The following is an 18,487-nucleotide window of genomic DNA, read 5'->3' on the forward strand; positions in this document are numbered from 1 at the left end:
GTGTAAATATTTGCTGAATTGTGCATGTAAGAGATTTTTGGCAATACTGTAGTTACTTATAGAAGTCTGTTTATGTTTTACTGACCTTTAACTTAATTAACTACTAAAGTTGCTAAGTTTAAAACTAGTTTCCCTTCAACCTTTAAGCTAAAATTGTAAATATTGTTACACTGTTTATAAATATGGCTATGTGAAAACAAGCACCTTTTCTTAATTCTTTGATCAACTGGCTCAGATTGAACCAACTAAATTCTAGTCTCATTTAACAGACTTAGTCAACAAACTTAGTTTGTCAAATTCCCTTAAACACTTTAACTTGGATTTATAAATTCAGCATATTAATTTTTAAATATTTTTAATCGATGTATAGTCAATTTACAATATTATATGTCACAGGCATATAATATAGTGCCTCACAATTTTAAAGGTTATATTCCATTTATAGTTGTTATAAAATACTGGCTATATTCCCTGTGTTGTGTAGTATATCCTCATAGCTTATTTTATCTTGACTTATAATACTTGTACCTCTTAATCCCTAACCCTATGTTGCCCCCCTTCTCTCTCCCCGCTGGTAACCACTTGTTTGCTATCTATAGCTGTGAGTCTGCTGCTTTTTTGTTATATAACTAGTTTGTTGTGTTTTTTAGATTTCACATGCGAGTGATGTCATGCAGTATTTGTCTTTCTGTCTGACTTATTTCATTTAGCATAGTACCCTCCAGGTCCATCTGTGTTGCTGCAAACAACAAAATTTCATGATTTTTTTATGAATGAGTAGTTTTAAATTCTTCAGATACCAGACCAGGCAACTTTATAAATCTTAACAAACAAAATCTGCCCAAATATTTAAATAATTATTAAAAATAGTTAAATTTATAGTAAGTCTAAAGTCATTAAACATTGTTGCTTATAAATGTTTTCTTACATCTCTCAACTTAAAAAATCACATCTGAAAGTATTACTGAATTTAAAGTATAAATGTATTAAAGTATAATCACGTGGTTAATTGTTCAGATTCTCAGTAGTATAATTATAATATTAGTGATAGATTGTTCTGTACACTCTTTACAATATAAGCTCATTTACTCCTCAGAATAACTTAATTAAGTTGTATATTAATATTATTTCTATTTTCTAGATGAAAAAAACTGAGGCCTAGATATGAAGAAGCTTAGTAAGGAAATGGGAAAACCAGGTTACTACACCCAGGCAGTCACTCAGAGTTAGTGCTCTTAATCATTCTGTAGTTATGTGCCAAATCCTCTCAAACATTACAGGTGCTTTAAGTAGTAATTTTAAACAGGTTGTTCCTAACATAAATCAATTATATTGATACCATGGATTGAGTCTGTATCACCTGTTTTTTGTGGATTAGGGATTTATTCCACAAAGAATGCAGAGTTACCACCTCAGTTAGGCTTAGGTTAATGTCTCAGACAAAGCAAGTAGCTGTTGACAGTGGGTTGAACTTATTGATGGACAGTGTTTTGACTGTTGAGGTCAGTTGTTTCAGAGGTGTGGGACTAGGGTATAAGACCTGGAGGCTGGAGGCTTCCTACCAATTTTTACCTGAACCAGTGATTAATTTTAAGAGTTTAGTAAAAATAAGGGATAAAATGCTGATCACTTTTTTCTCCTTTCCCTGTGTTGTTTTCTCCTTTCCCTGTGTTGTTTTAGCCATTAACAGACCAGGTATCAGAAATAGAAACTGTTGTGGACATTATAGTTGCCAGCCTCTTTTGCTTTTTTGTTTACACTGGGTTGGTGTGCCTTGAATTTATATAATTCATATTATGCCATTTGTGTCATCTGATTTGAATGCATGGCAGCCTGCAATACTCAATAGCAGCATGTTTCCTCATCTGGATTATAGTTAAAGTCATTTTTTATCTTTATGTTCTCTGCATGTACCATACTTTCTTTGACTGCTTTGATATGTCCAATTGGATTATGATTTCCTCTCATGCTGATCACAGGTCATGCTAAATTTTATGTTTGTTTTCACATTCAGGTTGCTGGGAGCATAAAAATAGTATATAAATAATATTTTAGTCCAGTCAGTCATTTGACAAATAGTTACTGAGCATCTACTTGTCAGACATTGGGCCTGCAAACTCAGAGAGTGGGGAAGATATATGAGGCAAGGTCTTTGACTGTCAAGGAAAGTCTTCACAGTGATGTTTCATAAAATGCAGCCACAGCAAACTATTTTTCAGATGTGGAAACCATGATGTAGTAAAGTAGCCAGAACAGCAAAGTCTCTGGTTGTCTACCTAGTGAGTAGGCTTGCCATCTCTTTCTTTATTCTTCCCTCCTGACTAGGGACTGTTATTCTATCCTTTTAAAAATATTTGAAATGTTGGCTCTTAAAGTTCCAAGACAGAAATGGGACAAAAAAGAAAAAGTGTGTAGTCCCAGGAATCCTGAGGTGTTTGTCAAAACTGCAGATTCCCTAGGATTATCCCAAATCTATTGAATTGAATCCCTGAAGGTAAGGGCTTAAAAATCTTTAGTAACTTTCAGGGACTTCCCTGCTGGCCCAGTGGTTAAGACTCTGAGCTCCCAATGCAGGGGGCCCAGGTTTGATCCCTGGTCAGGGAACTAGATCCCACATGCTGCAACCAAGACCTGGTGCAGCCAAATAAATGAATAAATATTTAAAAAAAAAAAAAAATCTTTAGTAACTTTCAAAGAAACTTCTTTCTCTTCTTTCATATTCTTAGAGTGATTCTTATACTCGCAAAAGTTTGAGAACCACTTAAGTACAGTAGTATATCAGAAAAGAAATTCATACAGTTTGTTACAAGACAAAACATACGTGATGTTGATCGTGCCATAATTGATTTCAATTGGCCTTTTCTAGCTGTATTAGATAATAAAATCTGTAGTTTTTTTGAGGTCATCTGACATTTGTGAATAAGATTAAGGAATACAATATTTATTTTCCTGTTTGCTGTGGCAAAAATTTTGTATAATATATGTGGTAGGTTTTTCTTTTTTCTTATTAGTACTCTAATACAGTACTCTTAGAATACTAATAAGATACTTAGTAGTAGGTATTAGTATTAGATACTATTAGACACTAATAAGACACTTATTAGATACTTATTAGATACTATTATATACTAATAAGAAAAAATACAGATACTACTTATTACTATTACTGATATTGAGGGGTTATTTTTTTAGGTATTATAATTTTTAGTGGATAGTTGTTCACTAAAAAAAAGTTTTACTTGTTTGAAGATTGCAAAGATTGTAAAACTGCCTACTGATATGTGCTTAGTAATAATCTTAAGATTTTAGTAAAAATAAGGGATAAATTCCAACTTTTTTTCTCCTTTACCTGTGTCATTTTAGCCATTAACAGACCAGATATCACAGACACGGAAATGGAAACTGTTATGGACACTATTGTTGACAGCCTCTTTTGTTTTTTTGTTACACTGGGTAAGTTTTCAAATCTGTATTTCTTCAAAGTAAGTAAATTATCTAGCAACTCATTTTAACTTGTTTCACTGTAATGTGATCTCTTATTATCTATCTGGATCTGTATAGACCCTCTCCAGAGTTGGGATAAAACATACATTCTGTACTTTATAAAACCACAATTCTTTTAATAATTTGATGCCAATCAAATTATTAAAAGAATTTAGCAGATCTCCTGAGTTGTTGCCTTAAGACATCTTTGGTAATTGTGACTTTCTGATATATTGTTTGGTTTACTGGTAGCTTCACCCGTGTGCCTGTTAGTTTTCCTTTAATATATCATTTTGAAAAATTTCAGATACTCTTCTGGTTAGAGAGATACATGCCTTTTAACTATTAAAGCAAATTCCCAAGGCTCCAGAAAATGCTGAATTTATATAACCTGCTAATCCGATGTATTCTCAAATTTAAGCATTTCTTTGGAATATCTAAAGTTACTTATAGCTACACTGTGTTTGATATCTACTGTGTGACTTTATTCTTCACTAATAATGGATCTAAATATTGCTTATATGTGAAATCTAGAAAAATGGTACAGATTAACTTATTTGCAAAGCAGAAACAGAGTCACAGATGTAGAGAATAAGCTTATGGTTACCAAGATGAGGGGAAGGGGGTAAATTGGGAGATTGGGATTGACATGTTTATACATACACACACACACATACACACACACTATGTATAAAATGCATAACTAATGAGAACCTACTGTATAGCACAGTGAACTCTACTTACTGACCTGTGGTGACCTCAGTGGGAGGGAAATCTGAAAGAGTAATGTGTGTGCATATATCTGATTCACTTTGCTGTACGGCAGAAACTAACACAATATTGTAAAGCAACTGTACTCCAACAGAAAGAAAAAAAAGAATGGATCTTTTTAGAAACCTTCTAATTGCAATTTTAATTTTGCAGACACTGAAAACCTTTCAGTTAAAATGATTCTCACACTAGGTTAATAAAATTTCTCTCCATTTCAGAAATGAGAAAATGGAGAGATAGATGCATAGTTTAGAATACAGACAAAAGTTTGACAAGAATTTGCATACAGATATTGGGGCTCCTCCTCTCTGTGATTTTTCCCTTTAATTTCCAGCCCTGAACTCCAGGCTTTGGTTCCCCAGCTCAGTGAGTTTTCTGTTTTCTGCTTGAGCTCTTTCTCCTATGTGCCATGTAAACTGAAAAGTACCCTCGGGGGAAAGCTAGTTAAGAGTCTCTCTTGGTTTTCAAGCATTTCTCTTTAAAGAGTTTTACCCTCCTCCACTGTCTACTTGCTTTCAATTGTTCTCAGTACCTTCAAATGGGATTGTTGTTGGGTTTTGTTTTTTAAAGAACACACATGCATACCACTTTTAGTCATTAAACAGACATAGTTAATCTTTCTGTTTTTGCTTTCACACATATTCTCCAGAATTTCACTGATTGCTAGAGTTACTGTGGACATTAAGGTTATTTTCAGTTGATGATAACTATATTTTCAAAGTGAAGGTAGATTGAAATAGAAGTATGCAGATCACTGAAGTGTTAGAGCCACATTTATAATGTAGAGTATTAGAAAGTGATCTTTCTCAAAGGAAAAATTGAAATTACTGCCAACCTGACATCAGTCAGTTCAGTTCAGTCGCTCAGTCGTGTCCGACTCTTGGCGACCCCATGAATCACAGCACACCAGACCTCCCTGTCCATCATCAACTCCCGTAGTTTACTCAAACCCATATCCATTGAGTCGGTGATGCCATCCGACCATCTCATCCTCTGTCATCCCCTTCTCCTCCTGCCTCCAATTCCTCCCAGCATCAGGGTCTTTTCCAATGAATCAACTCTCGCATGAGGTGGCCAAAGTATTGCAGTTTCAGCTTCAGTATCAGTCCTTCCAATGAACACCCAGGACTGATCTCCTTCAGGATGGACTGGTTGGATCTCCTTGCAGTCCAACGGACTCTCAAGAATCTTCTCCAACACCACAGTTCAGAAGCATCAGTTCTTTGGCACTCAGCTTTCTTCACAGTCCAGCTCTCACATCCATACATGACCACTGGGAAAACCATAGCCTTGACCAGATGGACCTTTGTTGGCAAAGTAATGTCTCTGCTTTTTAGTATGCTATCTAGGTTGGTCATAACTTTCCTTCCAAGGAGTAAGCGTCTTTTAATTTCATGGCTGCAATCACCATCTGCAGTGATTTTGGAGCCCCCCAAAATAAAGTCTGACACTATTTCCACTGTTGCCCTGTCTATTTGCCATGAAGTGATGGGACCAGATGCCATGATCTTAGTTTTCTGAATGTTGAACTTTAAGCCAACTTTTTCACTCTCCTCTTTCACTTTCATCAAGAGGCTTTTTAGTTCCTCTTCACTTTGTGCCATAACGGTGGTGTCATCTGCATGTCTGAGGTTGTTGATATTTCTCCCAGCAATCTTGATTCCAGCTTGTGCTTCTTCCAGCCCAGTGTTTCTCATGATGTACTCTGCATATAAGTTAAATAAGCAGGGTGACAATATACAGCCTTGACATACTCCTGTTCCTGTTTGGAAACAGTCTGTTGTTCCATGTCCAGTTCTAACTGTTGCTTCCTGACCTGCATATAGGTTTCTCAAGAGGCAGGTCAGGTGGTCTGGTATTCCCATCTCTTTCAGAATTTTCCAGTTTTTTGTGATCCACACAGTCCTGACAGAAGATAACAATAATAAATTAAGTGAAAAAAAGTCAATTTAAGGACAGACAGTATATAAAATATCCTATATACATACCACACACACACTTATTTTAAAAAATATGTAGTATATAGCCTGAAAACATTCCTATCTAATTCTTAATGGAGATTATTTTGGAATGCTGGAATCAAGTGGATTAACTTTATGCATTTCTAATTGAGTTTTCTTAGGGCAGACATAAAAATAGCTTGCCATCAGAAGAAAGCAAAGTTTTTAAAAATGTACTAATATCTCATGTTTTTACTTTCACAATTGGCTGAGCATTCTTTGTATAGAATCTAAAATGCAAAAAATTTCAGCATATAAATATTATAGTGTTCTTAGTTTGCTTTATGAGATTTTGCAGTTTGATTTTTTTTCTCATTTTAGGATTTCAGCCTTCAGTAAAACTTGGAATAATAGAAATTAAGAAGTCTAAAATGAGTAGGTTTGATAATAAATTGAGGCCAACTTTTAGGAGCATTTTATTAATACATTATGTAAAGAGTGTGTTTTCTACTGTCTTTTAATTAGTACTTTTTTAAAAGACTAATTTGTAATACAAAAAGATAATAGCAAACTGTTAAATTAGATGAACTGTTTGCAGTCAAGTATTAAAGTGAACCCAGTGGGTAGAGAGTATACTTTTTTGAAACTGCCTATAGGATATCAAGGTGCTGATTTAGTTAGTCCACTGAAAAGATAAGGTCACACTGATTGGCCCCTACAATATAAAGGTCATTTTTTTTCTGACTCCCTGATGTTGTCTTCATTATGGGAAAGTCCACTTCCTCTCAAAATTATAAATCCTTACCCATAGCCTGAGATTTTACACATCTTTTATATATATTATTGTTTGATGCCAATGTATTTTATAAGTGTTCTAATTAAGAGCTGAAATCATTGCTAACATCTATTATTAAAATAGGTGCTGTCCCTATAATCAGATGTTCAAGGGGAACAGCAGCAGAAATGGTGGCAGTGGTGAGTTCATGCAAATACCCATTGGGGGTAAAGATTATTGTGACAGTTGTTTTCCTTACGTTCCTCAAGTGTTTCTGTTAATATTAAGTACGTATACTAGTTATGGGTTCTGTATTAAGTGCCAAAGGCAATTTTTTTTTTTTTTTTTTAACATTGGGATTCTACCAAAAACAGAAAGTAATCATTGTGATCTTATGATGGAGTAAAATTATTTACTCCAATGTGAATGGCTCTACCAGCCCTGTTTCTTTTTTACTGAAATATGTATTTCTCATTTAGCTTTGTCTCTCTAAGTAGTATTTTATACTTATTTGACTGCCCTAATCTTGTAATATATACTTAATGTGATTTAACAAACATTTGTTAGCAATTATAATCATTTTTTAAATGATGAAGTATGGTTTGTTTTCTCTTAATACTTTGATTCAGTGTAAAATGAGCATTCAAAAATTGCTTTAAGGATTAAAAAATGGTTAGAGACATCGTAGAGGTACTGAAAAGAAGGTAAATGGTATGGAAAGATGGAAGAAGATACATAAACATTTTTGGGTTTTATTAGTCCAGATGAATCATTGTCAACTAGAGAGCTGGTTTCTTTCGCATGTTCCATTTCTATTCTGGAGCCTCTTGTAGCCACACTGTTTAGACAGCTTCCTTGGTACAGCAGAGGGTGAGTCATTACCTAAAGTAAAAATCGTCAACCAAAAGTGATTGTTAGTGAAATCTGGTCTGAGTCACAGTAGAAATAGCATTGGTCTTTTCAAGTCCAAGTTAGGATGATATTGCATAATAAACAAGCTAAAATGTTAGAATTACTGTTTTATAAAAGAATTCTAAATTTCTTAGTTTAAAATTAAGAGTACATTGTGTACTACCCTATATAAAGTTCTCTGAACTTTTTTCTAAGAATTAATGTAAAATTTCATTTTTCAGAAACTGGATAAGAAACTTCGGGAAAATCTGAGAGATGCAAGAAACAGTCTTTTTACAGGTGACACACTTGGAGCTGGCCAATTCAGGTATTATGTTAGTTAATATACTCTTGAAAATGAGGGTGTTTTGGTTGTTTTCCTTGTCTGATAGAATATCCTTATACTGGAAAGTCAAGATCAGGGTTTTGACTCAAATGGTTCTTAAAAATACAAATGTAATATTTTATTTAATTTACCTTCCTTTGTTGGAATTTTCTGTTTTGCATTTTTATCATCTTTTATAGAATAAATTTTTCTGTTTAACAGTACCTGTGCCTGGTAGATGTTCAGTAAACATTTACTGAATGAATGAATATATATTTCCCAGTAAGTTAATATTACACTGTGTGTAGAAACATAAAAATCAACCACAATGTAAATATATAATATTAAAGATAAAAGTTTTGCTTTGTTAAAAAAATACATATTTTTCTGTTTATACAGCTCTGACTGAAGCCACTTTCTTTTAATTATCATTTAGTCTTTTAGTAATGAAAAAAAGTAAATGAAAAACTTGTAATGCCTATGTTAGTTTCTACCTACTAACTGGTTTCAATTTTTACGTTAAAATATCAGCAAAGTATTTTTGTCTTTGTTACCATGTCTAGCATAAGTAGATGATACCAAAGTTATTGATGGCTCTATTATTATTGAATAGAAATACTCTTTTAAAAACTACCCATTATAGTGCGTGTAACTTTTGATTATTAAAAATAATGGACAATATTGGGGTGAAGAAATAAACTGATGCCATTGGCTAGAAATTATTTCAAGGGAAATACAGTATTTTGGAAAATTGTTACCCTCATCTTAGGTGAATTAATAAATAAAGCCTGTGAAAATAAGTTGATACTCAAGAGTATAACTACCTTCCAGGAATTACCATTTTATGGTAATCTTGCATAGACTTCCAAGTCAATTTGATGGCTCCTGCAGTCTTGTATACTATTCCTATAATTTGGAGTTAACACTAACATTGTGTTTCAATTGTTTGTTCAGCTATTTCACTTCCTGTGTTAAACTGTTCTTCAGTTTCACTGCTCTTTCTAAATGTTCTTCTAAATATTTTTTATTAAGTAGAGCAGAGATATCAAATTCTCATCTAATTTTTTTTCAACAGAAGCAACCACTGTATCATACCTTACTGAACAGTTCCTTTTTTATTGTGCTCTGGTATAGGCCTTAGAAATTAATATAAAGGCACTGTTTTATTTAGATAAGGTTTTTTTTTAGTGTATTCACAAAATCATAATATAATTGTCTTATTTTTAGTTTGTTATATGCATTTCTAAATTATTTGAATTAGGGATCAGTAGCCTTGTTGGGGAGAAGGGCATGACAACCCACTCCAGTATTCTGCCTGGAGAATCCCATGGACAGATGAACCTGGCAGGGTATAGTCCATGGGGTCAAAAAAGTCGAACATGACTGAAGCGACTTAGCAGGCAGGCAGGCGGCAGCCTTGTTGGATTATTGTTAAATGTATTAAATCCAGTTGTAGCTAATGATTCTCACCAAGAATTTGGTAATGTCTAGAGACATATCGGTTGTCACAACTGGGTAGATGCTTCTGGAATCCAGGGGTGCATTGTGGGACACTGCTATGCATTTGACACTACAGAGGACAGCTCCTCATAATAAGGAATTATTCAGCCCCAGATGTCAATAGTGCCGAGTTAAGAAACCCTGCCATAGGCTGTGTTCCCTGCCCTCCACCTAGCTGTGGAATATTAAACGATGGTAATTGGTGGTAAGGGTGCTACTCCTACCTTTTTATAAACAAGTCTTATAATTAGTGCAGTTGGGAATTCATTGTCTTATACCCAGTAGGGTGTAATGAGTTACTGAAGTGGTCAGAGGTCTCTTGCAGGAGAAAATATATATGGTAAATATAGTCAGGCAGCTATGCTTATTGAGAATTGATGTGTACTCTTGATACACTAGTGTCTCTAAAGCAAAAACTCTGTGACTTTTGGAGACACATGATAACCAGATGACTTTGTGCCTCAATTTGCCTTAAATGTAGTTTATTTTGCATCTAGATGATAATGATAGAGTTAAACAATATTTGAAGTGTATGGTAAGTGAATAATTATATAAGTAGTTACTGTTGTTGCATGATGTTTAGTGTCATGTAGTGGGATAGGGTTTTTGTGAGGCTCTTCTCTTGAGTCTGCTTTTCTGAATTTGTGTTTACAGGAAAAAAAATGGAATTTGTAATTTATGAAACTGTTGAACATTTGTATAAATTTGTAAGATCCTACTGTCTGCAATTGTTTTTCCTGAAGTTGACAAAGGATTTTCATTTTTTTCCTCCAAAAATGTAAAACATAAATCTGAGTAGAAGCGAGTTATTCTTACTTTGATAACTATAAAAATTATTCTGTGGAAGTATCTGTATAGATTTTTTTCCTTTAAGAAGGTTGACTAAGACATAACCTATATCATATGCAGGCTCTAGTATAGTCCAAAGCACTACTTGATTGTACTTGAAAACTTTTTAGAAAGAAAAGTATTATGGAATATCAATATTAACATGCTTATTGTTTATATCAAAATGACAATATACTGAAAGTATTAGAAGTACACATTAGTATCAATAGTTACATAATTTTTTTTAATATATTTACAGCTTCCAAAGGCCCTTATTAGTCCTTATTGACAGAAACATAGATTTGGCAACTCCTTTACACCATACTTGGACATATCAAGCGTTGGTGCATGATGTACTGGTAAGAGACTAAATATACCACTTTCTGCTAACACATAGTAACATTCGGTGGTCTCCTTAACTTAAAATTAACATCACAATTACAGAAACACAGATGAGCCAAGGATGGAGCCAGGAAATAGAAACTAAAAAAGGAATGGAATTTGGAATCACTGGATGTAGAGACTGGAGAATAGTGAAACCTTGAGGTTTAAAGTTCCAAATTTATAGTCTTTATATTACAGGATAAGTCAGTGGTATTGTTGAAGTGATGGGGGAAGAAAGAATGGAGGAAAATGAGTGGCTGGACTTTTTTACAATTTTTAATAATGAATAAGTAAATAAGTTTGTTCTCCCTGGGGAGAAAAGCCGTTTTGTTTTGTTTTTTTCCTTTTTCCCTGGGAATCTGTTAAGCCTCATTTTATGATAAAAATGAGTAGTATTTTTATATTACATTGTATGTTTTTGAAGTAATTCCACATAGGTAATTTCATGCTTGAACCTAAAAACTAAAATCTGTATTTATACATGCATATATTCATCTACTAAATATTATAAACAGCATGTGATATACAAGATAAATAAAAACAGCCCTAGTCTCAAAGGCAGTGTAAAGAAAAGATGTACACAAATAATTTCTGTATAACACACTATATAAAAGGGCCAGAATAGTCCCCGTTTGTAAGACAGAAAAATTGAGACACAGAAGTTAAAGAATTTGAACCCAAAGTATTGACTCTGCCAAGATTAGCACCCTGTAATTTGCTAAATCCTAGCCCAGGTTTCTAGGTAGTATTAAATAGCGTCATTATCGCAAAGATTGCCTGAAAGGTCATATAGAAAGGAAATGGAAGATGATGGTTTTGGTTTAATGGTTTATTTCTTTAACACAGACTCTAGCTGTGAGAGATGTTAAGATTACGGATGGAAATTGGCAGTTCTGTGTACTTCCCTGTCCTAGAGTCCTTTGCCATTCTGGACTCTAGGATAAGTATTAATGGTAGTGGTCAGTTCTGATTCAGTGGAGAAAATGGGAAGAATCAAAGGGATGCTGAATTCAACTCTGAGTAGCAGAACATGGAAACTAATTCTCATGAATCAGTTAGAGGCTGTAGAACTACTATTGCAGTACCTACTCTTTGACAGAACATTCTAGACCCTTGTTTTAGCAGTAAAGCAAATGAAAATATTCCTTTCTTCTTGTAGCATTCTTTCTTGTAAGAGAGACAAGCAATAAATAAACAAAATACATAATATTTTATAAGGTGAAAAGTAATCTGCAGAAAAGTAAAGTAGGTAATGGTGAACAGGTTTGCAGTTTTAAAATAGGGAAGACCTCAACTGAAAAAGAGACATTTGAGGGACGACCTAAAGGAGAGAAGGTACTAAATTTATGTAACTGTATGGGATAGTTAGTTACTCACATTCTAGGCAGAAGGATGCCTGATATCTTCAAAACATGGCAAGGCAGCCAAAGTGGCCAGAGCAAGTGAGTCAGGGGAAAGGAGCAGGAGATGAAGTAAAATGGAACACAGGGTGCAGTGTAGCATAAAGCCCACTGTAAGGATATTGATTTTTTTTTTTAATATCATCTTTCTTGCTTCACTGGGTCTTTGTTGCTGCATGTGAGCTTTCTCCAGTTGTGGCGAGTGGGGAGCCGGCTGTGCGCAGGCTTCTTGTGGTGGTGGCTTCTCCTGTTGTGGAGCATGAGCTCTCGGGCACACGCACTTCAGTTGTTGCAGCACATGGGCTCAGTAGTTCTGGCACACGGGGCGTAGTTGCCCCGTGGCATGTGGGATCTTCCTTGACAACCTATGTCCCCTACATTGGCAGGTGTTCTTAAGCACTGGAACACCAGGGAAGTCCAGGATATTGATTTGAGGGAAGTGGAGAGCCACGTGCAGTTTTGAGTAAAGGAGTGACATCTGATACACATTTTGAGAGTATCAGCCTAGCTGTTGTTTTCCATACAGTGTAGTGGGAAGACCAGAAGAGACTTTTTTCCAAGCTAATATATTGAAAGACTCCTTGGGGCCATAGAAAGGGTCAAAAAGATCAGTTCAGAGTTGCAGTTATCTTAAGAGATGGTAGATAATATAAGACATCAAAACAAACAATCTGGAGAGGTTGCAGATCTCTCCCTTTGAATGGAGAATGGATTAATAAATAGTATGCATGTCTACCAAAAAAAAGAGAGAGAGAGATGGTAGAGGTATACAGCAGGATGGAAGTGGTTCAGTTCAGTTGCTCAGTCATGTCCAACTCTGTGACCCCATGGACTGCAGCACACCAGGCCTCCCTGTCCATCGCCAACTCCTGGAGTTTCCTCAAACTTATGTCCATCGAGTTGGTGATACCATCCAACCATCTCATCCTCTGTCATCCCCTTCTCTTCCCGCCTTCAATCTTTCCCAGCGTCAGGGTCTTTTCAGATGAGTCATTTCTTCACATCTGGTGGCCAAGGTATTGGAGTTTCAACTTCAGCATCAGTCCTTCCAATGAATATTCAGTATTCATTTCCTTTAAGATGGACTGGTTGGATCTCCTTGCAGTCCAGGAGACTCTCCAAGAGTCTTCTCCAACACGACAGTTCAAAAGCATCACTTCTTCAGTGCTCAGCTTTCTTTATAGTCCAACTCTCACATCCATACATGACTACTGGAGAAACCATAACTTTTGACTAGATGGACCTTTGTTGGCAAAGTAATGTCTCTGCTTTTTAATATGCTGTCTAGGTTGGTTATAACTTTTCTTCCAAGGGGTAAGCGTCTTTTAATTTCATGGTTGCAGTCACCATCTGCAGTGATTTTGGAGCTCCCAAGAATAAAGTTTGTCACTGTCTCCACTGTTTCCCCATCTATTTGCCATGAAGTGATGGGACCAGATGCCATGATCTTAGTTTTCTTAATGTTGAGTTTCAAGCCAACTTTTTCACTCTCCTCTTTCACTTTCAGCAAGAGGCTCTTTAGTTCTTCTTCACTTTCTGCCATAAAAGGATGGTGTCATCTGCATATCTGAAGTTATTGGTATTTCTCCCAGCAATCTTGATTCCAGTTTGTGCTTCATCCAGCCCAGCGTTTCTCATGATATACTCTTTATAGAAGTTAAATAAGCAGGATGACAGTATACAGCCTTGATGTACTCCTTTCCATATTTGGAACCAGTCTGTTGTTCCATGTCCAGTTCTAACAATTGCTTCCTGACCTGCATATAGGTTTCTCAGGAGGCAGGTCAGGTGGTCTGGTATTCCTATCTCTTGAAGAATTTTCCACAGTTTGTTGTGGCCCACACAGTCAAAAACTTTGGCATGTTAGTAAAGCAGAAGTAGATATTTTTCTGGAACTCTTGCTTTTTCGATGATCCAACAGATGTTGGCAATTTGACCTATGGTTCCTCTGCCTTTTCTAAATCCAGCTTGAACATCTGGAAGTTCACGGTTCATGTACTTGTTGAAGCCTGGCTTGGAGAATTTTGAACATTACTCTGCTAGCATGTGAGATAAGTGCAATTGTGCGGTAGTTTGAGCATTCTTTGACATTGCCTTTCTTTGGGATTGGAATGAAAACCAACCTTTTCCAGTCCTGTGGCCACTGCTGAGTTTTCCAAATTTGCTGGCATATTGAATGAAGCACTTTCACGGCATCATCTTTTAGGATTTGAAATAGCTCAACTGGAATTTCATCATCTCCACTAGCTTTAGGTTGGTGATCACACCATCATGGTTATCTGGGTTGTGAAGATCTTTTTTGTATAGTTCTTTGTGTATTGTTGCCACCTCTTAATAGCTTCTGCTTCTGTTAGGTCCATACCATTTCTGTCCTTTATTGTGCCCATCTTTGCATGAAATGTTCCCTTGGTATCTCTAATTTTCTTGAAGATATCTCTAGACTTTCCCATTCTATTGTTTTCCCCTGTTTCTTTGCCTTGATCACTATTAAATGTAGAGTAATCGAATTGACTGATGAATTGTATGTGAGATGTAAGAGAAAAGAGCCAAAGATGATGCCAAAGTTTCGGTCGTTGTGAATGAACACTATTGAGATGGGAAAAATGTGGAGAAGCAGTTTTCGGGGGGAGATCAGAGGTTGAGTTTTGAACATATTAAATGTGAGATGCTTATTAAAATACTGAAGTATAGCTAATACCATTAGGTAGTTAGGTAGTTGATATTAGCTATACTTCAGTATAGGAGTCTGAAGTTAAGGAGAAACATCTAGAGAAATAAATTTAGAAGTAGTTCATATATAAGTGGCATTTAAAACCAGGAGGTAAGATGGGATCATCATGGGAATGAATAAAGATAGAAGAGAGAATTGGTCTAAGAACTGATCTCTGAGGCTTTTCAACATCTAGAGATGGGAGTGGTGAAGAGGATTTTAATGGTTTTATTTATTTATGTATTTTGGCTGTGCTAGGTCTTCCTTGCTGCATGGGCTTTTCTCTATTTTTGACAAGTAGGGCTGCTCTCTAGTTGTGGTGCATGGGCCTCTTGCTACTGGGCATGAGCTCTGAGGCAGGCGGGCATCAGGAGTTGGAGCTCAAGGGCTCAGTAGTTGCTGTTCTTACCTCTGGGACAGAGGCTCAACAGTTGTGCACCGGCTTAGTTGCTCTATGGCATGTGGGATCTTCCCAGACCAGAGACTGAATTTGTGTTTCCTGCATTAGCAGGAGTATTCTTTACCAATGAGTCATCAGGAAAGCCCCCCAGAAAGATTTTTAAATGAGAGGAAGTACAGCACATTTATGTATTGCCCACGATGAATGACAGAAAAGTTGATTGTAGAGATAAGAGTGTCCTGTAGGTCTGAAGGAGGCATTAGTGACCAGAATGACTACAGACCAGGAATTCCTAGCATTGACATTTATTGACATTTGGGGCCTGATAATTCCTTGCTGTAGGGGGGCTTTTGTATGCTTTGTAGGATATTTAGCAGCATCCCTAACCTCCACCCTCTAGATACCAATAGCAGCCCTTAGTTCTGACAACCATTGTCACATATACCCAGGGGCCAAAGAAGGGTAGAATTGTCTCTTAAGAACTGCTGTTATTGGCTGATGATGGGGGCTTCAGAGCTGGAGTTGTTTTGGGGAAGAGGACAAGTGAGGAGTCTGGGAGTAACAAGGAAGAAACCCAGTCTGATCCTGAGTCCAGTAGTATGAGATGTGTGACAAGTAAAAAAGAAGGTGATTGCTCTCTGAGAAGGCTACAGGAGATTGCCAGTTGTAGTTTAACGAAAGCAAGAAAGTACAATGGAGGTTGAGAATATATGTTCAGAACAGGAGATTTTGCTGATGACTGAGTACAAGTTCTAGAGAGTAGACAGTGGTTTCAGGAATCCAGTAAGAATGAGAGATGGGATCTGAAAGGGGATCATATAAAGACCCAAATGGATTGATGGACTTGATGAGGTAGTTTTGATGGTCTCAAATTAGCTTTAATTGGTGGGACCCTGACTGTTGGGTGGGAGCAAGGGTCTTAGAGCATATAGTTCAGAGGTCACATATTTACTGCTGCCACCGGTATATGGAGGCTGTATAGAGCATCAAGAGACTGGGATCCTTTCTAATACCTGAACTTGAAGCATTCCTGAAGGAGATGAAAGTATGTGCTGCTCTGAGTGAAGAAGATAAAATGTGTGTACAGGTGATTGCAATATAAAGAAATAAGCTGAGTCCCCACTGTCAGTAGAGAACTTGAGAAACACAAGTTAACAGCACACATTCCCCCAAACTAGCCAAGGCTAATACTGGTTGTGAGACTTTTTTGCTGTTCTAGAGTGAAATGCGAATAGTAAGGAATATGAAATGAGTTTTCCTGACTGATCTTTATACTAGTTTTTTTTTTAATGCTTTACATTTTATTATTAACCTTGTAATCCTTATGAGATAGAATATACTGTTAATAATTTTTATTTTCTACTTTTTGAGGTTAAAATATACTTTAAAAATACAAGATGGTAGAAGTATATGATAGGGACTTGGGGGCTTTATTCTGATCATCACAGAATAAAAAGCTGGAAGCCATGTATTTCCAAGGAATTCAATTCAACAAATACTAAGTGCCTTCTCTGTACCAGACACTGTGCTGGTCACTGGGATATAAGGAAAACCAAGCGGGCATGATCCCTGCCTAAGTAGAGGTTAGAATAGATGGGTTCTAAATAACCTCCATGCAGCCCATTCCAGTAGAATGGACTCCTGCAGACATTTGGGTTATTGGTATTTTTATTTTGTGTTATAAATAATAGAAAAGTGCACATCTCTAGTTAACTTTCTGAGTCTAGGTTCTCAGATTCCATATTACCCTTTAAGGCATCTTTTCTCACTAACATTATTAGAATATTTAGGTCTTATGAAAATACTCTTTGAAAAAATTTGTTTATAATAACCTATACAACTTACATTGACTTAATCCTGTTCTTCAATTTTAATACAGTTTGTAGATGTGGAAAAACTACAACTGAGATAGCACAGTCAGTTGTAACCAAGGCTTTTTGTTTTGTTGTTGATGATTGTTAAAAACCACAGCTTATGAAGTTTCCCCCAAGCTTTTAAACTCCTTATTAGTTATACCCTCTATGTCCACAAGATGGAGTAAGAGTTCTAGATGAGAATTTCAAGTTTACCTTGAAATTGGAACTTGCTTTTTATATTAAATATTTTTGCCTGAAAATCCAGAACATTGGTAATATTTATGTATTGGACCCTGGAAACTACTGGGAAAATTCACACAGCTTCTCTGTATGTCAGAGGATAATTGTTGTCTTTTAATATGGGAAAGACACTTTTCTGATGAAAAACTTGGCAGTGTGCCTTTCCTTTATCAGGATATAAGGAGCAAAATTAGTAATTAGAAAGTCATGATTCCTTTTTATTATGTCTTGGTTGCAGTGGCTATGGTTTTGATTGTTGAACTGCAAAGAGTAGTTTTAGGCAAATTTAATGGACATTATTTCATCACAGTGTCTTATCCTTTAGATGGTCTTTGTTTTTTTTTCTTCAAACTTTGGGTGCCCTTTTCTTGTACCTTTGGCCCTCCACTAAGGACTCATTATTGAAAATATTAGATCAGAATTTATACTAATATACATAAGGACTTTAATAAAGTTTATTTTGTTCATACCACTCAAGGAAGTCATTTCCAAGTTAATATATAATGAAAGGGTACTAGAAAAACATTTTAAAACCATTCTTTTTTTTAATATAAATTTATTTAACTGAAGGCTAATTACTTTACAATATTTTAGTGATTTTGCCATACATTGACATGAATCCACCACGGGTGTACATATATTCCCCATCCTGAACCCCTCTCCCACATCCCTCCCCATGCCATCCCTCTGGGTCATCCTAGTGCACCAGCCCCAAGCACCCTGTCTCATGCATTGAACCTGGACTGGTGATTCGTTTCACAGATGATAATATACATGTTTCAATGCCATTCTCGCAAATCATCCCACCCTCACCCTCTCCCAGAGTCCAAAAAACTGTTTTATACATCTGTGTCTCTCTTGCTGTCTCGCATATAGGGTCATCATTACTATCTTTCTAAATTCCATATATATGTGTTAGTATACTGTATTGGTGTTTTTCTTTCTGGCTTACTTCACTCTGTATAATAGGCTCCAGTTTCATCC

At 35.9% G+C, this 18,487-nt stretch overlaps 1 protein-coding gene across 1 annotated transcript in view; it reads left to right on the plus strand.

Annotated features, from left to right (window-relative positions):
* SCFD1 (sec1 family domain containing 1) overlaps positions 1-18,487 on the plus strand; it is a 113,543-nt gene that overhangs the window by 20,888 nt on the left and 74,168 nt on the right. The window contains exons 7-10 of the mRNA XM_065905847.1: positions 3,364-3,453; positions 7,114-7,169; positions 8,103-8,188; positions 10,773-10,872. Of these exons, the coding sequence (XP_065761919.1) occupies positions 3,364-3,453; positions 7,114-7,169; positions 8,103-8,188; positions 10,773-10,872 (332 nt within the window). The remainder of the gene's footprint in view (positions 1-3,363; positions 3,454-7,113; positions 7,170-8,102; positions 8,189-10,772; positions 10,873-18,487) is intronic.

The sequence above is a fragment of the Muntiacus reevesi genome, chromosome 15 (assembly GCF_963930625.1).
Source record: "Muntiacus reevesi chromosome 15, mMunRee1.1, whole genome shotgun sequence".
In the NCBI taxonomy this organism is placed as follows: Eukaryota; Metazoa; Chordata; class Mammalia; order Artiodactyla; family Cervidae; genus Muntiacus; species Muntiacus reevesi.